Source organism: Xiphophorus maculatus, chromosome 6 (genome assembly GCF_002775205.1).
Source record: "Xiphophorus maculatus strain JP 163 A chromosome 6, X_maculatus-5.0-male, whole genome shotgun sequence".
NCBI classification, from domain to species: domain Eukaryota; kingdom Metazoa; phylum Chordata; class Actinopteri; order Cyprinodontiformes; family Poeciliidae; genus Xiphophorus; species Xiphophorus maculatus.
In genome coordinates, this window is record NC_036448.1 from 23989231 (window position 1) to 24015164 (window position 25934).

At 36.8% G+C, this 25934-nt stretch overlaps 1 protein-coding gene across 1 annotated transcript in view; it reads right to left on the bottom strand.

Moving 5' to 3' along the window:
* LOC102229051 (zinc finger protein GLIS1-like) overlaps positions 1–25934 on the bottom strand; it is a 42545-nt gene that overhangs the window by 10888 nt on the left and 5723 nt on the right. The window contains exons 2-4 of the mRNA XM_014474937.2: positions 13797–14843; positions 6480–6641; positions 2962–3075 (exon numbers count right to left, since the gene is read on the bottom strand). Of these exons, the coding sequence (XP_014330423.1) occupies positions 2962–3075; positions 6480–6641; positions 13797–14669 (1149 nt within the window). The 5' untranslated portion in view covers positions 14670–14843. The remainder of the gene's footprint in view (positions 1–2961; positions 3076–6479; positions 6642–13796; positions 14844–25934) is intronic.

A 25934-nucleotide genomic window follows, 5' to 3' on the forward strand; every position in this document is an offset into this window, starting at 1 on the left:
TAAATGATTTCTATTCTGAACTGCAAAATACTTAGAAATGTATTTATTCATACTGTGTGTCCAATAGACATGTTAGAATTTATTAAAATAGTAAATACATAATTCTAATTGCTCACATTGTGCACACTTCCTATGTGCAGGGCGCCGTCCTAATGAGAGTGTATGTAGGCGCATCAACTTTTGGCAAGCAGGTGATCTGAGGCTGACTTTTAATTGGTTGTTTAAGGTTTTCCACAGGGCGCAGCGCTCTGCGTCCCGGACACACCCATTTTGTTGTGTCATTACTGGTAGAGCGTCAGTACTGGCTAATTTTTTTTAAAAACATTGTGTGATTGGACAATCCCCGATTCGACTCATTAGCGCAGCTGCAGTTCGTTAGGTCGATTCACGTTTACGTTTGCATTAAGCAATGCATTTTACTGCTTTCCGTGTTTGCTATTTCAAAGTTCTGGCACGGAGGCAATGTGGACAACAACTGGGGTAAGAGACTTAAAACATCTTTCAGAAAAATGCCAACGGCACGAAAACAGCCGCAGCCACCTAGACAATGCAATGAAGCTAAGTTTTTGGGGGAAACTTAGCATAACTGAAAGGTGCTTTTCAACTCTGAAAAGAATCAAGACTTTTCTGAGAAACTCAATGACTCAGGACAGGCTGAATTCATTGGCCATGTTGTCAATGGAGAAAAGACTAGTCACAGAGATGACTGACTTTAACAAGAATGTAATTGAGAAATTTGCAGGGCAGAAGGAAAGGAGGGCAAAATTCATGTTCAAATAGTGCTATTTTTTAAGATTTGTTTTGTTTGTTTTTCATTTGTTTGTTTGTGTGCGCCCCCCTCAGTTTTTAGCACCAGCCGCTACTGCACTGTACTGATATTAGGTTGAGCAGAAAGGGTTGAGTTTTCCACATATTGATGTTAGAAGTATTTTTGTTTCAGCATTTTTTAGCATCATTTGTAGCAAATGATCAAGCTTACACTAAAGGAATGCTGCGCTGTTGCATCTTAGGCAATAAAATGTTTATTTTCTTATTTAAAAATGAATTGAATTGTGGGTTTTTTTTGCATTTGTTAATGTATTTCTAATTTGTATAAAATAAGCATAGGCAGTTAAATGAAAAACCTGCAGAATGTGGCAATTATTTTTAGCCGATTAATCGGTTGATGGCTGGAATAATTGATAGAATAATCATTTACTAAAATAATTGTTGGTTGCAGTCCTGTTTGGGTCTTGAACTACTGATAGTTTCTCTCTTTAGAAATGATATTTGAAGTCGCCTTATTATAGTCAATCTGTGGTTATTTCATTATTGCCCCAGATATGACCCACAAAGCGCTGAAGTGTAAACGTGGCGTTAGGGGGCGTGGCCAGCAGCAGCTCATTTGAATTTAAAGTGACAGAGTCCCTAAAACAACTCATTCTGAAAGGAGGTCAATAGGCAGGACTGACCAGACTAAACTCTCATTATCTAATAATTATTTTATCCAAAAAAATTAATAAACATGTTTTATTTAGCACATAAACGTATCCTAACCTGTTCAAGGAAAAGTAATAGGTCTTATTTAAAGTTGCAACTTGGCAAAATATGTAAAACTATAAAATATAAATACTTTTACTGCCTCATAGCGGGAAAATTCAGGTATATCAGCAGCATCAAGACATGTAGATTCACACAAAAGATCAAAATGTATTATCAATATCTGTAAAAAAAAAAAAAACTAGATTAGTTATACATAAAATATATAAAAAATACTGTACAGTTATCAGAAATTGAGATATCCTTTTCAATCCAATGGATGTGCAACAGAGCGTAACGACTTTTTAAAATGAATTTTATGTACATGTGTATTGACCTTTAAAAAGACAGCAGGCTATTTACAATATCAGTGCAGAACAGAAAAACAGATGTGCAATAACAGCAGAAAAACTGCATGTAAAAGCTGCAGCGTCTAATTTGTGTGTTTAGGTCATGCAGTTCCCATGCAGCTCCAACTGAAAGGGACCGACTTTGATTACATACAGTAGATCAATAGAAAGCACATTTATTTTCATGTTCTGCTGTTCATTTTTCCACGTATACGAGGCCTGGTTCTTGTTTCGTTTTGTGCTTCGGCCTCATGAGGAGCAAAATCCAGAAATCCTGTCGGTCCAAGATGTTTGAATAAAATAAAAGCAGGACAATTAACTTTATTATCGTCCGTTAACAGAACATCCCTGAGGACTTTCTGAGACGTTTAACTGACAGAGGAAGCTCTCAGCGACTGCCAAAGAGCTAAGCATGTATAATCAGCGGAGAAAATGCGCCCAAATCAATGTTTATGAAGATGCAAGCTTCAATAGCTTGGTCACATAAGCTTTAGGAATATTGTAACCGTGGGGCGTTTTTAAAGTGAATGTTTATGAAGTGTGTGTTTCAAAGTTTTATTTAGCCCCAGAGGGTTTACTGCAGCGCAGGGTGTGTTGGCTTTGTCATAACACTGAAGCACATGTTGTTCTGTTTAAACCAATAAGGCATCTGAAAACGCACCAAACGCAGTGTCACTCATGGTCCACGGAAAACAAACAAAGCCCAGATAACGCAGAACAATAGACCCACTATTCCAACTTCCAGAGAGTTTGGGTAATAGTTTTGTTTTATTTCATCCTACTGAATAATAAACATGTTTTCCTCGTGTTGCTGATCTCCATCTCCACAGCACGACAGAAACTCAGATCTGGAACCTCTTGACTTTGTTTTCAATGAAAGTTACATAAAAACCAATATTTGCCAGGGGTGAGGCGGTGCAGGACTAAAGCTTGACCTTATTCTTGAACGTGGCCGTCACAGGTCCAAATCCCGACCTGATGACCGTTACTGCATGCCTCTAAATATTTCTAAGCTGATTTCTGCAGCCGTTTCAGTTATATTGTGTTTCCCATGTGGAAGATCAGGGGAGTGATGTGGGGCGACGGCGGGTACCTTGACTTCTCTCTCCTGCAGGCCTTTGGCAGAGTGAGCTTTAACGTGTTTCCTTAACGAACTGGGATCGGTGTAGCGCTTGGTGCATCCGGGGATCTGACAGGCGTACGGTTTCTGTCAGCAAAACCACAACAAGAAAAAATCAGAAAACTACAACAAAACTGATTTACATGCCACTTTATACTGTAGCTTTGATTATTAACAGCATCATATATTAAAGAATATCCAGCTGAGCCACATCAACACATTACACATAAAGATTTAGGACGAATATGGAGAAATTTGTGCAGACTGCTCAGAAAAAGGAAACGCTATGCAGCATATTTACCTTTCATCTGAAAGCTTAAAGGGAGAAAAGCAAGAGGAGAATTCAGAAACAAACATTTATATGATCTGTTTAAAGCTTCATTTGTGTTTATAAGTATCAAAATAAAGAAAAAATGTATATATTTAATGCTTAGTGAACAATGCAAATTACAAAATTAAAAAAGAAACATGTTTTTAAATGGACAAACAACTCAAATAATTTAAACATCTTCCTCTTTTTAATTTAAAATCCAGCTGTAAATTACATTTATTCACATATACAGCTGAATAATATGTTATATCACAATATCAGTGTGTGAATGAAACAAAATAAAATGAATAATTCATGAAAAACAAACATAAGCTGCAAAAAATGTAATAAAATAGAAACATAATCGAACATTAAACATAAAACCTTCATATTCAGTCATTATTTGATTCTTGATGCAGTAATAATTTCTGGAAGTTACACACCTAAACCAAATGTTTTAAAACCAAATGTTGCCTCAAACGTCTTGCTTTATATTTTAAATAATTCACATCTTACTGTTTTCAGATACTTAAAATAATTAAATGCTTATGTTGTTTATATTTAAATATAAATGCAAGGCAACACAAATAAAACTGATGGATAAATGAACTAAAAAACAAACTTTACATTCTCTTCATCTGATTAGATTGCTATGCTTCTCAGAAAAAGAGTTGAAGTGAAATTATTATAATTTTTTATTATTTTATACTCAAAATGGATGAGTAAAGCCCCCTTCATATTCCTATATTACTTAAAATGATTGGATTTTGTCAAGTTAATTGATGAGAACAAAACATAACAAGTGAAAAAATACATAATTAACAAAAATGTTTACATGTCAGCTCCTTTTACTTTGAAATGTGGAAAATATAGAGAATAATTACAGCTTTAAAATGATGTGGAAGCACCAAATGTTTCAAAAAAAAAAAGTTTGAATAATCCAAATTTCTCTGACTTTATGAGCGGCAGTCGTTTGTTTATTTTTACGTCTCTGAGCGTCTTTAAATTATAGGGAATAAAAACTCCTTTATTATAAAATTACACCAGCACAATTCAAGTTGTTTTATTAAACTTAAAGTAAAAAAAAAAGGATTGTTATTTTTATATCGACAATTACTTACATGCAGACATTCCTTTGCTGGGCCTCCAAAATGGCGCCAGAAGTGTCTGATTCTTGATTTGTGACGCAACCGAGAAACCGCCATTAGCGCGAAACCACAAAAGGGAGAGACCAGCTTTCTGGTCCTGCTGTAACAACAACAGAGTGCGACATCTCATCCGTGTAATAAGAGCTGTGATTCGCTGGATTACAGCTAAATCCTCATTGCTTGTCAGCAGGAGTAAAAATAACTGCGGGCTTTGGGAGTAAATCCACAGAAAGTCTGCAGAGCAACGTTTCCACCGAACTGAGACCGTATATCAGGCGGAGACGGGGAGCAAGAGGCGCAGAGGCTCTTTAAATTAAAACGGATTTATATGTGTGTCTTGGAAATGCGCTCTTAAATAATTCAATTATCATTTGGAAAATATATGAAGCCGTAAAACAAAGTTATGTGTAAGAGTATATACATTAAAGCCAAAAAACTACAGCTTGCTATCATTTACACATGGTCAGGTTTATATAATTGTTTCCTTTTTGTTTGATATTCATCTATAAAGCAGAATGTAACTTATTAAAAACATTTTTTATGTATTTGTTGAAACTGTCACTATGATGTGACAGACAATCTGTGAAAAACATTTAGCTTTTCCAACCAATCAGAGCCAGGAGGCGGGTCTTAGTGCTGTCAATCACTGCTCACCAAGTTTATTATAGTTCACTAAAATAACAGAAACTGAAATTGTGAAAACATTTTTGTTAACTGAAATAAATAAAAACTGAGACAAATGAAGAAAAACTATAACTAATTGGAACTATATTGTTTCTTTGCAAAAAGTAACATAATCAAATTATAGATCTTATATCCTTCATTTTTGTGTTTATGAATCTATTCATTCGCCTGAAACAAATTTTTCCCTCCACAAAATCAGTTTATGGCATTTAAGCCAGTCAACAAAATGATCTTTTGGTTTTTCAACAATAATTGAATAATTTTTTAAAATTACAACTTCTGTTGAGTATTCATTACCAAATGTATAAATAATCATGTGACGGCCCTGCTGTGTGGCAATGTGGTAAATTATTTGTCAATTAAGGTCCTCAATTGTGGGAGGTGCCTCTGATTACGTGGCCACTTGGATTGTATTTAAGGAGCGCCGTTCCAGGCCCAGCCGAGATCCAGGCCCGGTCGGATCCAGAGGCGGCCCCGGCAGATCGCTTGACACGTTGTGGCAGTTGGGAGCAGAGACCTGTGGGGGCCAACCGGGTCCATGACTCGAGGAGGCCCAGGTTGAGGGAGCACATCTTGGGCTGCCGCACATTATTCCCTAGACAGTAACTTTTAATAAAAGCCTCTGAAGGGCTGAAAAGTTATTCTGGATGTCTTGTCCTCCCTATTTTTTGTTGCGGCCACCTGAGCCGGGCCGTAACAATCACAATACAATAATTTGACTTTTTTTTATTCTGCATCTAAAAATTAACCAAAATATGAAAAAAACTAAAACTACTGCTACTAGTAAAAAGAAAACAAGAACTAAACAGTATTTAAGTAGTGATGACTAATAAAAACTAGCAAACATTCAATAACAACTTAATCTGAGTTACAATAACATTTAATCTGCCTTTGGGATCATTAAAGTATTGTGAATTTGAAAAACAAAATTAAAACTAGCTGGATAAGACAAACAAAAAGTTACAACGAGATAAAACCAAACAATAATGAAAAACCCCAAACCATTATAATCCTTTCAATCTCCCTCCCATTGCTTTCTGTTACGCTGCAGCTAGCATAGCCGTTTTCCTTTAACGGTAAGATGGTTTTCTGCTAGTAGCACATTTAGCAGCGCATTCACCAAGTTGACTGACAGCATTAAGACCCGCCTCTTGGCTCTGATTGGTTGTTTCTGACCAGGAGAGATGCATTTCTTCAGCGAAGTTCAGGGAAGAGGTGAAGGATATCAATCTTTTCACAGATTATGTGTCTCATAACAAATATGTAAAAAACGTATTTTATATAAAAGTTGCGTACTGCAGCTTTAAGTATCAGAGCAGTTGGTGAGGCGAGTGCATGTGTTGCCTGACCGTGTCCAGGTGGGTGCGCTGGTGTTTGGCCCGGTCACTGGAGTTGCTGAAGGCCTTCATGCAGCCTGGGTGTTGGCAGATGTACGGTTTTTCTCCTGTGTGGCTCCGCAAGTGGATCTTCAGGTTCTCCAGACGTGAAAATGCCTTGGAGCAGCCTTCGAACTAAAACAAAAAAAAAGAAAAACGGACAATACTCAGTTGCGTTGAGTATAATAACATTGTGCAATTAAAATAGGAAAAAATAAAGTTTTTGCGCTTTATGTGCTTTGATTGTTTCAAGGAAAACAACTTGAATTGTGCCCTTGTAATTTTATGAAGAGTTTTTTACTCCCTATAATTTAAAGGCACTCAGAAAATAAGCAAAAGTTGTGGCAGACCTCTTGCATTTTATTTCCCAGCTCTCTGCTTAGCACCACCTGGTGGGACTTGCTCTGTCAGTTTGATTTCAAATGTTTTTTCAAATTTGATCTATTTTTGAAGCTAGACAGTTTGATAAGTTGGAAAACTATTACAAAACATTCTATGCAGAATGTTTTCTATGCAGTTTTTGTAAGTTGATTTCTTACTACAAGAGTAGACGGTAAGAAAACCGATTTACATTTTATTCTAAAAACTAAATAAATAAATATTAATTCACATTAGTTGATGATATAAGCCTAAAAACAATGCCAATACAGTTAGAAAATTATTGAAAAGTTATTATTTTCCATGCTGTACTGTTTGTGTCATTTCATTCAAGGAAATTGAGATCAGCAATCTGTTAGTAAGCCTACTCTGGGATCAATTGGCAGTGCCTCCATTCTCCAAATTCAAAATAGAGCCTATAATTATATTTATCTACAGATATTCACCACAACAACCTTTATGTTTATTGTTTTTTTTAAATCATACAAGTATAACTCCCTTGAATGATATTTAACATTGCTGGGTTGACTCAGAATTTGAAGATTTGTTTTATTTATCATATTATTCTTCATACAACATATCATAAAAACATAATTTTTGTTATTAAAAAAATTAAAGCACATAAAAATTCATTTGTATGACTCTAATGACAAATTTTACTTAGGAATGATGCAAAACAAAACTACAATTTTATATGTGGCCTTAGTTTGATCCTCCCTCTGACATTATATTGTAAAATAAAAACAAACTTTAATCTCTTTGTGTTTTAAAAAGTAAACATTTCAAATGAAACAATTAATTAAGTTATTTTTTAATAGAAATGGATCAAAATTAAGTGAAATAACCCAAAAACACACACAGGTGGTGGGTTGTTCTATGGACTAAATCCAGACAAGAAGCAAACATCACCTTCAGCAGTTAATTTTTCACACTTAAGTTTATAATGAAGAACTTTGTTAAGATGACAAATTAAGCAGCAGAGCATGTTTGCTTTTGAAAACCACTGGTAATTTCTTTGAATAAGGGCTTCAAACCTCTTCAAGGTGTGAGTCTGGGGGCAGGAAGAACGGCTTTCATCTAAACTGTTTTCCTTCCAAACATTCACTCCAGGTTTTATTAGTTCCCACTAATGACTCTGTAAATGTCACTCACCTCATTTATTTGAATAAGTCTTTACGTAAAAAAATATCCCACTACATCATGGTGATTAATTAATACAAGGCCTGAAACCACCTGAATATAAAAATACAGTTCAGACCGCATGTAAACAGATGAATTCCTGAGAAACTTCCAGCTTTCAAGAAGCTGCAGATTTGAGGCTCCAAAGCTGTAAAAACAAATGTGACTTTAACACATAAATTAACAAAGAAAATTTATGTTTTAAACTCTAATACTTTCAGGGCTACTTTTCTTCCACCTGATGCTTTTAAAAGTGTCGCGCCTTTTTGAATACACTGAATTATTTCCTTGAATACATAAACAACATATTTTTTTTTACATAAAATTAAAACACAACACTTGACTTTTTTTTAAACTTTTCTACACTTTATGAAGCTTTTTCTCGTGGTTCTACCTTATAAATCTAGATACAGATTGATGCTACTAGTCAAAGATTTACTGATAAACAACTTTAAAAACAAGGTAAAGCTAAACGTGTTAATATTTAGAAAAACTTTTAAGTTTGCTTATATAGTGTCAATTTATTAAAATAATCAATTCAGTCATGTCATTCAGATAAATTCAAGTAATTAGACTTTGCAGCTAAGTTCAGTTTAAAATTGTTAAAAGAAAAGAAAATTATCCAAGGAAACCCAGCAAGCTATATTCTAATAAAATCTAGTGTTTTAGCTGCCGAACTGGTTGATTTAACACGATTACCCTAAAAATCTGCAGCAAATCTAGAGCCAAATGGCAACACTGAACATATAATGTTTAGTAAAACTCAATTCCTGTAAGCAAATTATTACTTATCACATAAAATTGAATGGAAGTTACAAGGTAACAGAGTAATAAGTCTCATAATTTAATTTAATGGCATGAACATAGAAACGGAAAGAAATAAACTCATGAAAATGTCTAAGTATAAACTACACATCGCCTTCTCAGTGCGTCACCTACATAAAATAATTCCATTCCTGGCGTTAACTAAATGGCAAAGGATGTAACTGCACTAGCATCCCTTTAAACAGGTTTAACATAATATACTGGATAAACTAGTCATATTTTAGCTAACATTATCTTCTTGTAGCAGGATTACAAAACTTACACGGTTTGGTTAGAAGAAACTGAAGTTTTTTTTACCTTTCGCTAGCTGGTTGGGTAGCTGAACGTGTTTCTGTCAACAAATCTACCGCTGGCGATCCGCAAGTGTAACAGCGGAGTTAGCATGGGCACGCTCATGGTGCGTTTAAAGACGACTCGGAAAAACCCGTTACAGCAAATCAATAACGGGTTAAGTAGTTGTAACGGAACAGAGGGCACAGTTACGAGAAGTCCGGGGGACACGAGTATATTCCCCGTCCGTTACACCTTACGGACGGACGACATGACAACGTATCACATAAACGTTTCATATAAGTAGATTATTGATTAGTTTTTTGTTTGTTTGTTTTAAATATCTGAAATTTGTTTCTTCTTGAGCTATTCTATCCATTTTCTATTTTCACTCCACGCCGTTTTGTTTTTTTTAAGGCAGTTATGAGTCATGGTGGCGAAATCTGAAGCAGCTACTGGGCGTGCTGTGGTGTCTTCGGGGTAGCGCGACCCACGTTTGGAGTCTTCGACGATTCCCGGACCCGGCGACATTTGCCGCATGTCTTCCCCCTTTCCTGTCAGCCTACTTTCATGTAAGGGACACTAGAGTCCACAAAAGATCCCCTGGAGGGGAGATAAATAAATAAATAAATACTAGGCAAGTTACTTAGCAACAGGTTGTTAGCTAAGTAACAGGTTGTTGCTAGGTAACCGCAGAGCGGGTGAGTTAGCTGCAACCTTGTTTAGCTAGCCATCAGAGGTTGAGCAGCTAAAGACTTTTCTCTGCCAACGTCATTATGCGATTTTTGAACGTAGTTCAGTTAAATTATTGAACATTCTATCAGAATTATTTTCTATTGATATTGATCACGTGTCTATTGATTTCTTTTGCCCAGTCATAGGTGTGCAGTGTCAAAACTTAATACTTTTCTAGACTCAAATTTCCAAAGTTCTCACAAATTTTTAGCTCCATTTTTAAAGTGTGAATACAAGAATTAACAGTGGACAGATATTTTTACATTGATCAGATTTCAGGCTTTTTCTGCTGTGTTTACCATTTTTACTTTTTAATTATTTCACTTGAAGGCACCATTCTTGAGCGTTATGTAAAAAAAATTCTGCATAAATTCACAGAAATCTAACAGAGCTGTGAGCAATCTTTTCTGGCCACAGAAATATAAAAGTTTCTTCCAAGGTATTTCCTGCTAATGGGATAATTGTTGGTGTACCCTCACGGTAATCTCATTGCAGTCCAATAAATCATAACAGGAACATTTTGCATTTAAAAACTCTTTGGGGACTCATGTTTACAGCCTGAATAACACCTGCCGACATTACAGGCTGGTAAATAATTTAGAATACGTTAATAAACACTGACCGCATTCAAGGGAGACATTCATTTTCCACTGCAGTACCAGTGGTGACTTCACCGTCATGTCCGAGTCACAGCAGTTGATTAAAATGAAATCACATTATTCATTTAGCTCAAGCGTGACCGGTGAATAATTTTTGGTGTTGATGTAGATTTAATATTAATCCAGAGTAATACATTTATGAGCGGGCAGGGGCGCAGGACACAGTAATGAAGTGATTCAGTTAAATAGAAAGCGTGTGAAACCTTTTAAATGAATTATTAATCAGGGTTTTGGGCTGATGACAGAGGGGAATAACGGAGTCGCTCTCAGAGACGGGAATTTGGTCGTTTTGGTGCAGATGTGATGAAGAGAATGACTGATGACATGATTGATGAAGAGCGACAATCTTGGCTCTGAGGCAGAAACCTTACACGTACTATTTCTAAAACATGATGCGGTCTGCTTTACTCTTCATCTCTATGCTTTTTTTAAATGTTAAAATACTGAGGCCGAACACTGACATTAATACTGAGAGCATGTATGGACCTGGTTACATATGGATAATATTTTCTTTCATATACATACAGTAAAAAAACAGAAAAACTGTTATTGTGTGGAGCACAGACTCAGACCTTGTATAGACATTACTGGGTCTTTATACAAACAAAACTCTACGCCACATTGTTTAAAAAAAATAATATTGTACACACTGGATCGGTTTCAGAAAGATTTTCAACTACACGAATCCACACAAAGCTGGGGTGCATTCACACCAGCCTTGTTTAGTTCGCTTTATTCAAACTCTAGTTCGTTTACCTAGAAAGTCTGGTTTGTTCGGGGAGTTGTGAATGTGTAACTCTCAGGGTGTTTTGTTTCACATCTGATACAGTTGATATGGTTTGCTTTCACACTGCACTGTGTCAAACAAAATCCAGATTAATTGAAAAACCTGTTCCCCTCCTTGCCTGTGGTGGCGCTGCACCAAGAACAACTGTAGAAAACGACACAAAAACCTCAAAAGAAGGCACTGAGCGCAACTTCCTTTTTTCACAAAATGTAAACAAACATAGAGTGATGTCATATTTTAGCGGTTGTAAGATTTCTCTTTTGTCTTTGGCAAGAGATCACAAGCCATTTCTCCCACCAGCACTAGACTCTTGCGTTTGTTTCGGTTGTATTTACCCAGAATACCCTGCGCTGTAGTTCACTTCCTGCTTTTGGTGGTCTCCTGCCCACTAGCTGTTCACATATGAATTCGAACTGTGCCAGTGTTTACTTCAATTGAACAGGGACCTAGATTTGTAGGCAGATCAGAGTTCAATTGCGAATTGGTTTAAGTGAACTCCGGTGTGGTTTAAATGCATATGTGAATATCATGCAGACTGGAGACCAATCCAAAAACAGGAAGTGACCTATAGCACATTGCATTCTGGGTAAAGAGTCTAGCCAAAGACAAGAGAAATCCTACAACTACTAAAATCTGACACAACACCATTTTTATTTACATTTCATAAAGAAGAAAGTTGCGCAAAGGTGTTCAGAGGTTTTTGTGTTGTTTCCTTCAGTTGTTCTTAGTGCAGCGCCCCCACTGGTAAAGGACGGAAACAGGTTTTTAAAAAGGTTTGGTTTGTTTCATAAAGTGCTGTGTGAAAGCAAACCTCAGCGGCTGAAAATGTAACAAATGTTGCAATTTTGAACCAAATCTACCAAAAAATGCATGTTATGAATAGCATTTCATTTAAGGTCATCATTACGATTTCACTGGTAACAATTAGGGATGGCTTAGGGTTAAGAATAAATGAGGTTACTAAAATGAATGGAAGTCAGTAGAATGATAATATGAGTAGAAATACAAACATGTTTGCATGCTCTCGGGGTGGGTTGTTATTGATTTCTCACCAGAAATTGAACATTTTATTATTTACAAAAAGCTTTACCGTTTCTTTAAGTTTTTATTGTTTATATTACGGTAATTATTTACTGTTGCTAAAATTTATATCTAATATTTAGATATGTTGGGAAAACAGCCATTGTTAAAATGGCTAACTTTGTGTGCCATTTTAACGACGTTACAGGTCACACAGTGCCTTGATGTTGAAAGTAATTCACAAGTGAACGTAAACAGGCACTCCGAAACAAAATCTCACCATTTTGACCTTTACGTCAGGTCATTTAAAAGCCCTGACAGGGCTTGACTGGTCTGAACCTGCTTTCAGTTCGCCTCCGTTTGTGTCAGACTGATCAGACTGTCTGTTAGACATGCAGATGATCAAACTGTTTCCTCTGCCATGTTTCCCTTACTCATGCATAGAGAGGAAGAAACAGGGCTTTATTGGATGAATGCATGAATGCAGGATGTGTCTGTAGCCCTGAAACAGCTAAAGACGTACAAATAATCTGTTGTTAATAGTAAAATAAAGGCAAAATTAGAGGTATTACTTTTACATACTCTATGCCAGAGTTTTAGAAAACAAACCAAATCACCCTGCAAAAATCTACTCCGCATTCTGTAGAATAAATACTTTTACATTGGCACTATATTTTTATATTTATAATTAATTCATAGAACATGTCAATACTTTCTAAAGAACTTGCTGGTATGGCAATTCTAATAGAGAATATTGATATTTTCTGTGGTATTATAGCAAGGATTTAGTTGGAGTTTTTTCAGGGGTAAGGGTTTGACTTATATTTTGTGATTATTTATATCCCGGCTTGTTTCCTGTTTGCCATGCTGTTTTTTGAAAATAAGTCTTCTGTTTTTGAAGTCCTGAAATTAAGCCATTTCAAAAACCTGTGCCGTTACCTAGCAACCCCAGCAGAGTTCTGCCCGCTATCTAGCAACCTCAGCAGAGCTCCAGTACGTTTGGTCAGCTGGTTTTACTGCTGTATGCGCTGTACAAAGGCTGCTGGAAAAGACAAGTGTTTTGTTGTTGACTTACCACCCAGAAACCACTTTCTGTATTCTTGTTGGATGTGCAGGAGGCTCTACTTCTGCTTTTCAGAGATGTACGGTTGTATATTTGCGCATCTATTTGTAGCTATTTTCATTTTTGAGTGTAAAAATTGAGTTGGGGATGTGGCCAGCAGCATGTTATTTGGATTTAAAGTGACAAGACGCCCTAAAACGGCTCAATTTGAAAGGAGCTCAAAATGGGCAGAACTGACCAAACTAAAATCTCATTATCTAAGGATGATTTTGTACGAAAATGTAATGAACATGTTTGGTAAAGCCCATAGACCGATCCTAACCTGTTCAATTAAGCATAATAAGCCACTTTTAAGTCTAAGAAAGACGACTCACCATGCATTTATTAGGTTTTTCTCCAGAATGGACCCTCATGTGAATGAGCAGCTTGTAGCGAGCGTTGAAGGGTTTGTGCCGTCGGACACAGCCAGTCCAGAAACATGCAAACTCCTCCCCTTTACGCTGGTCGATGTGCACCTTTTCGATGTGCCTCACCAGCTCCTCCTGGCTGCTGTACGTGGCGCTGCAGTCGATCCAATGACACGACTGCTCCTGCTGGTCCAGCATGAGGTCCGGTCCTGCTGGTCTACTGAGGCTTGGGGACTGGCTTCTGTCGTGAGCATTGTTACCCAGAGACAGCTGGCCAAGATGGAACAGCTCCCCCTGCTGGTTGGCTATTTGAAACGGCTCCCTTTTACATGGCAAGAAATCATCTGGAGGTTCTTGTTTAATTGAACGGTAATCCTCCTGTAGATTGTGTTGTTGTGACGACACTTTGTGATGGTGGTCAGAATAAGGCACGTGTGAGGTAATAATTGAAGATGATGAAGAAGGAGAAACGGACGAAGGTAGAGATTCAAAAGATGGAGACTTGGCACAACTGGTTAACATGTATGAAATGGGAAGAGATGGCTGAGGGTAGCAGCTGACCCTCTGAGTGTTAGTTTTTAGCTCTGTTTGACCTGTAATGACAAAATCCTCCACAGTCTTTTCTAAGTGGGGTCCTGCTGTCTTGCAGCTGAGCAGGGAGTTGGGGTTACATCCCAGCGAAGTCCTGGGAAGGGAGCACAGACCACCTAAATGCAGCGACGGCTGGCGGAGACCCCCAAAGGACAGCGGCGCCTGAAGCTCTTCAACATCCTCAAACACGCTCCCAAAGCTGGGTAGGGTGAGCTGCATGTCCGGAGGGCCGAGGTCAGGGGGCCACATACCAGACCGCCAAGAGACCCAGCCAATGAAACCACCTCAGACAGACCTTAGCAATCCACTGGAGGGAAAACCTTCCACAGCGTCCTCCAAACTTGGTGATCGAGGAGTGGACGGCATCTTCTAGAGAGATAATCTTGTCTCATTTGCTCCAAACTGCAGCTTTTATCACCAATGCTGTGGAAAACACAACACAAAATGATTGATCAAACAAAAGCCTCAGCGGGTACTCAGATAAAATGAGGTGGAAAAGTGAGAATCAATAGATTATTACATCACTAACATGCATTAATTGTCAAGAAGAAGACAACTAAAGGAACTAAAACAAGGAACTGAAACAAAATAATCTGATTTGCAAAACTACAACCTGCCTTTATTTTTTTTTAAAAAGAGTAAATATTACTATTTTAGCTTTTATATTTTTTCTTTAAAGTTCACATATTATTAAAAAGTTTTGTGGCTTTAGTAGCCTATAATCACTAGTAACTGGAGAGGAACAAAGGAAGAGAGAGTCTATGCATGGTGTGTGTGCGCTGAGCCAGGTGGCGCCCCCTAAAGGCCATATATTGACACTTAATGTCTGTACAGTTTGAAAGTGTGAAACCAAAGTCAAATTTCTTGCACACAAAAAATCCGATTTTACGAAGGCTTCTAGCTTTTTCCCACCACTCTTCTCTAACGGCCTTAAAGGAACAGATGTTGGTGTGATTGATCCTCTGAAGAAACATATTTGTCCACGTCGGCTAAGCTGAGTCAGGCTCTTCAGAGATGTTATGACTCAGCAGGTGTGGCAGCTTTGACTTTTATGCCTCTTATTTCCAGTTTGACTTCAGCAGCAAGTGTTATTTACAACGTCTAGCGACCGCACTGCGAGTTGATTGCATGAAATCTGCTTGTTTACAGACTAGCAGTGGTGGAGAAAGTACTTAAACACTGGCCTTAAGTAAAAATACAAATAAACAGACAAAAAAAACCAGACAAGAATATCACTAAATGTGTCTACGTATGTATTTCCTTTAATACCTCAATAGTGTGCATGTTTTTATTGTGTTTAACTTCTGTGACACAGCTGACATTTAGACTTGTGATTTTGTGCATCTTAATGGAGTTAAATCCATTAAGGAATATAAAAAGAGGAATGACTATACCTTTGAAAGTTTGTATTTAACTCAAAGCAAAATCAATGTTATTGCTGTGCAGTAAACACTTTGAAGTAAAAGTTGTCAGCCTAAAAAAAGGACATTAGCCACACCTAACCCAGGAATAGGCACCAGTCATTTTCAGAGATATTTCAACTCCAGTTAGTTAAGAAAACACTGTGACAAACTGTGAACCTGTGGCATTATACGGCCAGTGTAATGTGAACAATATTTAAATTTTCAGTGTTGAGCCACATGGAGTCACTTTTTTAACCGGTTAACTCGAACAAGTCATTGATTACTTTCAAATTAATAAATCAAAATCGCAATGGGACATGAATGTAACGTATTACGCAACACATTATAGAAATGTAATGGAGTAGAAACTTTATACTAGAAAGAATAGATACTTAAAGGTGACCTATTATGCTTCCTTGAACAAGTTAGGATAGGTCCATGGGTTATGCAAAACATGTCCATCACATTTTTTTCTGCTAAATTATTCTTAGATAATGTGATTTTAATCTCCTCGGTTCTGCATATTTTGAGAATAAGCTGTTTTAGGACCTCTTGTCACTTTAAAACCAAATAAGCAGCAGCTTATTTGCCCCCTAACTCAACGTTTACACTCACACTTAAAAATGTCCGCTAACCGCTAACAGATGTGCAATTATACAACTGTAGATCTTTGAAAAGCAAAAGTGGAGCCTCCTGCACAACCTACAATAATGCAGTAAGTGGTTTCTGAATGGTAAATCAACAACTATACACTTGTCTTTTTCAGTAGCCATTGTACAGCGGAAAAAGCAGCTAGGCAGAAGTAGTGGGGCTCAGTTTCGGTTGCTAGGTAACGGGCAGAACTCCGCTGTGGTTACCGCTTACTTTCCAGACACCAAAAATGATCAATTTATTGCCATAAAACAGCATGACAAACAAAGAGCAAGCTATTTATTACCCTGTGAGTTCTGGTAGTTGTATTTTAAATACATGCTGGAGTATAAATAATCACAAGATATAAAACCCAACCCAAAAATGAAGAAAAAGAAAAAAACTCAGATTAAATGCTTTACATAATTCTGGAACGAACGCTGCTTGGGTTGCTAGGTAACAGGGCTGGGCTTGGAATGTAGTTCAGGAATTTTACATTCAGGAAGTTTTTTTAAACACAAAACAAAACATTAACTTATTGCCAAAAACCGGCTAGTTGGGTTTTTTTAAGCTCTTGTGCTGTTTTTAGAAGTAATAGAAATCCAAATGTAAAATTTTTAATTTTGCCCAAAACTGAAAGTATCCGCAATTAGATCTGCTTAAGTACAGCCCCACCACAGCAGTTAAGGATTAATTCTTCCTCACTCCTCTCACAAAAACAGTAGCTCCATTGTGTAAAAAGTCCTTCACAGGTTATTGGAGATGACTCCTTCTCCTCCATCTGCCAGATATTGATGATCTAATTTGCAGCCGGATCCCTGCCACGTGTAATTAGTCATCCAAACGCCTCAAACAGGAATCCATGCTGATGAAATCCGGTTGATTCTTTATGAGCTATAAACCGGCACGGCTAAGAGGATGAGTAAGAACACTTCTGTAGTTATATTAGCTGATGATGGAGTCCCTAAGTGTAGGTTCAGGCCCGTGTTTCCTGGTATGCTCTGGTTTAAAGTTTTATGATTCTTCCCGTAAATCGCTGGAGTTCCCCCCACTGGAGTTGTGTAGCAGACCAGTCATGGGAACTGTGGTTATATCTTAATTAGAGAGGCTGCGATGTGTCTGTGCCTCAGCGAGCTCAACGGGATTAATAGCAAAGTGGTTTGGTGTGACTGAAGAATGATAATTGCAAGCCACTACCTGCTGGCTTTGAGAGCTGGAACCAATATTAAGAGTTTTGAGAGGAAATAAAACTATCAGAAGATGAGAAAATACATAATAATCACTCAATTATTCATAATCACATCCGATCTCTTCCAGGAATGTATCGGATTTCCAGCTGTAAGTGCAGCTGTGTCTGTTCACCAAAAACACTTTGGTCCTGATCCAGAAAGAAGAGCCAGACAGTGAAACTAAGAAAAGTGTCCCGCAAACCCTGAAGCAAGCCAGCGAGCGCTGTAAAATAGCAACCTCATCTCATGTGGTGCCTTTTAAAGACTCACTTGCTGAGGTTAGCTAAACACAGCTGTGGCATTTCAGGACAAGCTAATGTGTACTTATCTCAACAATAAGCACAAAGGATTCTTTCATATGCTTTCTAGTTTATTTGCAACGTGGGAAGGATCAATTTTTTTGTTGTTGTTTTATTACTGAAATAAACCTAAACCCATAAGAACCAACATTTCTAATTATGATCCTCATAAATTAGAATTTATTGGAGCTAGAGTCCATTTCTGGGGATTAAAATATGGATTTTTATATGTCTTTTTATCTCATAATGTCTTCTGTAAGGGATTAATACTCCTCAAACTATTTTTTTTTACATTTTATCACATAACCAGTGGCATCCCCAAGTGAGGGGCCTAAGAGGGCCATGGCCCTTTTTGAAGAAAAAAAAAAGAAAAAAGATGAGCAAAAAAAGCTCTCTCTATATATAAATATAAATATTGTACTGGCTTTTAAATGCTTTATTTATATATGCCAACAGAAATGTGTGTTTTTTTCTGCTCAGAATTGCCAAATATTTCTAAATACATGCAGACACAAACAAATGACAAATGTTTTTTAATTCACAGCTGCAGATGATGAAATAATTCATTGCTTTAACTGATTCATTTAAAGATAAAACAGATCTGAATCTGATTATAAATTATTACATGTGGTTAAATTAAATCAGCCAAGTATTGGACTAATTTGTAATCAGTTGTCTTGATAAGGTTGCATCCTGTCCAGTTTTGTTTTTTACTTTGCTTTGCAACAGCATTTTAAACAACTGAAACTATGTATTTGATTGGACAAACCCCAAGGGAGAATTTAACTTTACGAAATTCACCCAACTAAGCGTTTTGTAAAGCCAGCAGTGCAGCAGATCAATGTTTTCTTTTGTCCTACATTAATTTTAGCTTCGTCTCCCACCAGATGTTATTTATTTCACCAAATCCAAATGTCACAAACAGCTGTGGTCTCTCAGAATCGAAAGGTATTTTCTCTGGCTGTAATTTACATAAATATACATGACTCTGGGTGGATTTCACCAAAATGCACGCATAACGCCTCATTTAAATGTGGGCAAAACTGTGTGAGATGCTATTAGATTGTTGGCTCTGTTTTAGGAGCAGAACTGCCTTTGTGGGAATTAGGACATGCAAACTGTGGTTTACACACATTTATAAGTGAAAATATACTCATGAAATTCCCCCAAAGTTTGCAGCTTGAAATTTTTCCCAGAAACTAAACAGAAAATTAAAGCTTTCATACAACAGGAGCTCAACTCTCAACACTGTTTTTGAAATAAGCAAAAGCATGAGGAGTTATAGTGAAAATAAAAACATAAAACTAATATCTTAATAAGCAATTAACTTTATGAGCAGCAACAATTCTTCTTAGTAAAAGCAAAGTTTTATGTTTTAAATTTGTGGTTTTGCTTCAATATCGGGATACTGTGAAACTGTTGATTAAAACCAAATAATTCCCAGATGGCTTATTTATTTTATTAACTTATTTCATGTTTATAACATGGTTGAAAAGTAGAAGAGTGAACCAAACAGGAAAATATAATACAGAGGACCATGAAGCCCACAAATGGCTGAAATCAGTGAATACGTGAGACCCCCATTTGTTAAAACCTTTTCAATGTTTTGACAGGATAATATGAGACAGTTAATCTCTGAAAACATCAAGCTCCTCCACCTCCACCCTGAGCTGCTATTGCTGTCTGAAAAAATGCTCCCGACACAAAAACAACTAATCAGAGCCGGGAGGAGGGTCTTAGTGCTGTCAATCAACCTCATGTACGCTGCTCAATTTGCTAATGGCAGAAAAATAACTTACAGTTCCAGGAAAACCATTTATCAGTGGCTGTGCTAATTAGCATTCATAGCAGGTTACGTTGTGGTGAACCAGCTGTAGCTTAGCAAAGAGCAAGGGGAGTGGGTGAGCATGAGAGTGATTGACAGCGCTAAGACCCTCCTCCCAGCTCTGTCTCATTCAGACAATTTCATTACTACACCAACCTGAGTATAACTTCCACTGTTTCCTGCTACCACAGTATGAAGACAGAGATTTAATACTTCAAAACACAAAACCAGGTAGTTTGGTCTAGTTTCTGGTGCAAATGTCTTAGTGCACTTGAAATAAAACAAAACTAATTTAAAACTAACTTTTCTGCAAGAGCTTCTTTTAAGTGAATAATTCTTAACATTGATTTAAAAAAGCACTAGTTCCACGGATACTATTTTACTTACAACATGGGAAAAATACTCAGTCTTTGGTTACCTAGCAACTCATTCACTCTTTGGTTACCTAGCAACAACAAGTTGAGTAACTCGCACAGCAGCAGTTTAATAATTCACCACTGTGCCTCGTAACTGCTTAAAAATAAAAAACAACGGCGTGGAGTGAAAACTGTGGATAAAGCTGGAAGTTATGTCACCACTTTAGCAGCATTTCAGATATCTAAAACACAAAACGAATCAATGATTTTTGATATCGACCAATATTAAATGCTTATATCGTGATACGTTTTTCAGCCATATCGTCAACTGTAGGATGGGATAAGATGTAGGTTTAAAAGTCACACTGAGTCAAACAAAGATCTAACAAACACAGTATCTCAAAGATGCATCATCCTTCACCAAATCATGTTTTCTGTTAAAAACATTGGTACTTTAATACAGTGCTCTGCTATCTTTTGAGCAAAAAATAGGTCCTAAAAATTCACCACAATGAGTGAACATCATGTCTTCTGAATCCTCATAGAAGACAGTATTATGTCCTTTAAATATTTGTTCCAGTTCATCCTCTTCATTATGTGTTTTTCACAGAAACAAGTGCTGCAATAATTAAGCGCTGATCTCATATTTTGACCAAAGATGAATGTGGCGATCAGTCGTCACCACCTGAGCAGACGTGCAGAGCCAAATATTTCCAAGCAGGTGTGGATCTGTCAGAAAGTTTAGCAGCAGATGGCAGGAAATTCCCCTGGAATGACAGCGGTTCAGTCCAAACCACAAGAGAAAGGCCTGTGGACCAGAACCAGCAGCATCAGCAGCGGGGCGTCTGCTAAATCTCTCCTCCGACGGACTTAAACTGGTTTGATTAGCCTTGACTGCCTCTTCCCAATCTGTTTTTGGGTGGTATTCGATGAGAGGAAACCTTGTGAGAACGGACCGTGTTTTACACGTTCTGGATTATTAAAACCAATGTTCGGCGGCTCTGTCGAGCAACACTTTCCACATGATTTCATAGACGGTAGTGAATGATGAACACAAGACGTTGTCCTGGGAGAGCCTGAAATTTAAAGTTTGTTTCCCTTTGCAACATTAAATTATTAGCGTCATAATGTATCCGTCTGTGCTGCCTGAGTAAACAACTGAAAGTCATGATGTCACATTAAAGATGGCCTCTGTTCTGTCTTTGACTTCCTCAGCCCTGCAAAACACAACGAATCCGGAAAAAAATACAGATTTTAGGTTTGTCAGTGGTTTTCTATAGTTATGTTTTTGACTTGGAATAAAAAAATCATAGTGGCAGCCAGACCAGGCACAGCCAAAATTTAAAAAAGAAATATAATTGTATTAATTTATTTATTTATTTTTGTATAATAGAATTTCTATTAAATTTTTTAAGACGGGGGCCATGGCCTCCACAAGCCCCTCTCTTAGGGGCACCACTGATCAAATACTTTCAGAAACTGTTTAAGGAAATTGACTACTACATGCAGATGGAGGATCAGTTCAGATCCAGTGCCACAAAAAAGTGTTTTTTGCATCCTTCTGGATTTTTTATTTTATTTATTTTTTGCTTTTTTTGTTCCATCAAATTTGGCTCATCAAACATTTTAATACACTGGAAAAACACAAAATCTTATCAAGTATTTTTGGTCTAGTTTCTAGTCCAATTTTCTCAGCACACTTGAAATAAGACAAAACTAACTTATGACTTTTCAGCTTTTCAGCAAGATACAGGAGCTTGTTTTAAGTCAGTAATTTGTTAATATTAATGAAAAAGTTCTAGTTCCATTGGCAGATTATTTCATTTATGATTAGACATTGTTTCCATGTCATAAGTAAAATAGTCTGCCATTGAATCTCAAACCTTTTTTTTGTCAATATTAATGAATGATTTAATTAAAACAAGGTCCTCTGTGTTGCTGAAAGATTACTTGTAAGTTTGTCTTGTCTTATTTCAAGTGTTAGAAGATACTTGACCATGAGTATTTAGTAAGATTTGTCTAGGACTGCGCTTTCCAGGTAAACAAAATAGAGTTAAAGTGAACTAACCAGGGCTGATGTGAATGCATCCTTTAACTAGGCCACTCCAAACAACATTTTTAAGGAATTCAGAGTAATTGTTCTGTTGTAAATACCATGTTTTCCTAACCTTAGAATCACAATCTGATGGCTGAATGTTCTCAGGGATTTTCCGAGCTACAGCAGGAATCCCTTTACTGGATCCATTTACCGGGAATACCCAGAATCCACTGGAGGCACTGCATGTCCCTTCTGACCTGGAAACGTCTTAGAATCCGACCCATCTGAGCCATCCGACCCAATCTCAATGACAAGGACACATGGAGAAATTTCAAGTTGACTGCCAAAGATTACTTCAGGCAGACAACTATAGTTTTCTCTGAATGACAGTGACTCTGACGGGGTCACATTTCAAATCTGTCCAGGGGAAAGTGAGAGAAAAGAATCAAATAAAGTCATTTAAAATAAGTAATATTGTAAAGGCATTCTTGTTTCAGGGTTTGCAGAAAGTATACAAGTTATACTCACATTCTGACCAACAATTCCTGCTCTGAATCGATGTAAGCACACATATTTATCCAAATTTTGTTTCAGCCCAACCTCTTAAAATATTAATTTTTCTGTGAGGTCCATATTAAACGTATAAGCGCTGTGCACCTCTGCTCTGCTGACTCTGCAAGGTGGTGTCATTAATCTTGACAGATTTTTATAATGTTTTACCTGCTATGTTTATTATCCTTGTATGTTAGTCTTAGGTTGGTCCCAGAAATAATATTTGAGAAGAAATCCCTCAACACCAAGTCTGGTCTTCTCATTACTGTATGTGTCCCAACATAAACTATTGGCAGAAAATAGCGCCGTGCTGCTACTGACCATTACCTCATATCTTTAAAATATTAACTTTAATTTAGTGGTAAACCTCTGGCTTGTTTTGACTTTATTAAATAATCTCCTTAATGTGATATTTTATATTCATGCAGCTCTATAAATAAAACTATTTAATGTGCCACCATACCAACGTCTACCTCAGGACTTAATGGAAAATGTTTAAAAATTACATCTTCTGTGCTGTTTTGTTCCCCAGATAGTGATGTTTTCACATAAAGAAACACATTTTTGCACTATAAAACAGAGATCCAAATAGAGGTTAATAAAATTAGAAAGATGGATGACTATTTATGGTTAAAAAATTGATATTTGACTATTTAACGCAACAGAACAGCTATCACAAATGCATAATTTTATTTTTCCAACCTTCCTGTAATCTAGGTCTGGACAACATGGCTGAGAAATGTATCACGATATAAGCATTTCATTTAAGTCGAAATCGACAATTATTTTAGTTTGTTTGTTTTAAATATCTGAAATACAACCACACTGGTGGTGTGACCTTTCCTGTTTTAGTCATAGTTTTCACTCCACGACGTTGTTTTTCATTCTTAAGCAATTATGAGGCACAAACCTTAAGCTGCTGCTGCGAAAGTTACTCACCAGGTTGTTGCTAGGTAACTGCAGAGTGAGTGAGTTGCTAGGTAACCAAAGAGTGAGAGAGTCAGTTGGTCCTTTCTAAGGCAGCAGTGAGCGGTTGAGCAGCTAATGCCGTGCGGTTATGGGTCAGAGTTCAGTGAAATTATTGAATATTCTACCAGATGTATTATCTATTGATATTGATCATGTCTCTATCACGATATATATTGTTATTGATTTATTAGCCAGCCCGTCCGTAATCTATAAAATGATTTTTAGCACTGAAGGAGCTGCCTCAGTTTCTGGTTGATGCCATGTGATGATAATCTCCTGTATTCCCCGTATGTCTGGATTAAAAATCTGAGTTGAAAGAAGCTTTTTTTTTTTCCAAAGAAAACCTTCAGGCCTTAGTTTTGTGAATAAAATCTCACAAAACAAAGTTTGTTGATGAACCAAACTTGAACTTTTGAGCCAAAAACCTTAATGTTTCTGCTGGGAAGCTGAAGCAGCATTTCATTTTTCAACATCACTGCAAAAACACAAAATCTTACCAAGTATTTTTGGTCTAGTTTCTACTGAAAATATCTTAGTAGACTTGAAATTAAACAAAACTAGCTTGGAAGTAACTTCAGCGAGATAAGTAGCTTGTTTTAAGTGAACAAGTTATGTTTTAAGTTATTTCCGCTGACAGATCATTTCATTTATAAAATGGGAAATTACTTGTTATTAGTGAAATAATCTACCAGTTTAACTGGTGTGTTTTTTAAATCAATATTAAGGGAGCTGGCTTAGATCTTTTAAAAGATAGAGGTCAAATAAAGATATGGGATGGAAAATAGCCTGAACCAAAATCTGTTTTTTATTTTTATTTAAGTTTGAGGATCTAAAGATGTTTTATATCTACTGTACAATCACTATTATTTGTTGAGAATATTATGGCTTTGGGTGACTTTATGAGCTTAGATGCCCTGAAACAACTGTAGCCTATAATTACTGCTTAAAACAGACGGTGAAGGTAATGCAGGGCGATTTACAGTTTTATCTATTTAAACTATCATAACTCCAATAGTTATAATTGTTATTCACATATTATTTATTTGATAAATAACATGATGTTCTATATTTTTTTAGGGCTTAAATAAATAATTGGATTAATTGTGATTAATGGATTTATTGAAATAATTAATCACACAATTCACAATTGTCAGAGTAATCAATAGAATATTCAATTACTAAAATAATCGTTCATTGGAGCCGCCATCTGTTTGATTATCTTTGATTAAACGTAATTGACCCTCAGCAGATGTTTTTTGTTTTTAATCATGCTGACCTACAAAATGCTGCCAGATTTTTGGGCTTATCTAAATTCTAATATCTTTATGTACTGACATATTCATACTGTCATTTATCTTCCTGACATGAAAAAATAAGAAATAGGATAAAATCTGTGTCATTAATCTTACAATCTGTTGTTTGGGACACATTCTGAGCTTTGAAGATTTAAACCAGATTAGGTTGTTTTCTGCTCATTTGTGTACATTTTTCATAAGATTATTTTAATGTTGGCTCTCTTAAGGGTGCTTTCACACCAGCCATGATCAGTCCGCTTTATTTGAACTCTTGTTCGTTTGCATAAAAAGTCTGGTTCGTTTGGGGCAACGTGAATGCTACTCAAACACTTCAACCAAAACTCTCGGTTTTGGCTGAACTCTCCAAATCGAGAGTTTGAGGTGATCTCTGACGCAGTTCGAATGCACATGTGAACGCTAAGTGGACTAAAGACTGCTCCAAAAACAGAAAGAGAACCATAACACAAAGCATTCTGGGTAAATACAACCAAATGCTGTAGCCTATGAGGAGAAATGGACACAAAGGAAAAATCATATAACTATGAAAGGCCGATGCTACTCCATCTTTGTTTACATTTTGTGAAGAAGGATGTTGTGCTCATGTCTTCTTTAGAGCTTTTTGTGTCGTTTTCTTCACTGGTCCTTGCTGCAGCGCCACCACAGGCGAGGAGGGGAACAGGTTTTTTTAAAGGGTTTGGATTGTTTGACGCAGTGCAGTGTTAAAGCAAACTGCAGCAACTGAAAATGTAACAAATGTTGCAGGTTTTTTTTGGCTCCCAATCAAACCGAGCCTACCGGACTATCAGGTATGAAAACATGCTAAACTTGAAACATTTCAATTTACTGCACTTTTCAATCCAAGAATCAGTTTGATCTATTTCCCCTGATCAGCAATCAGTTATTAAATTACCATTTTAA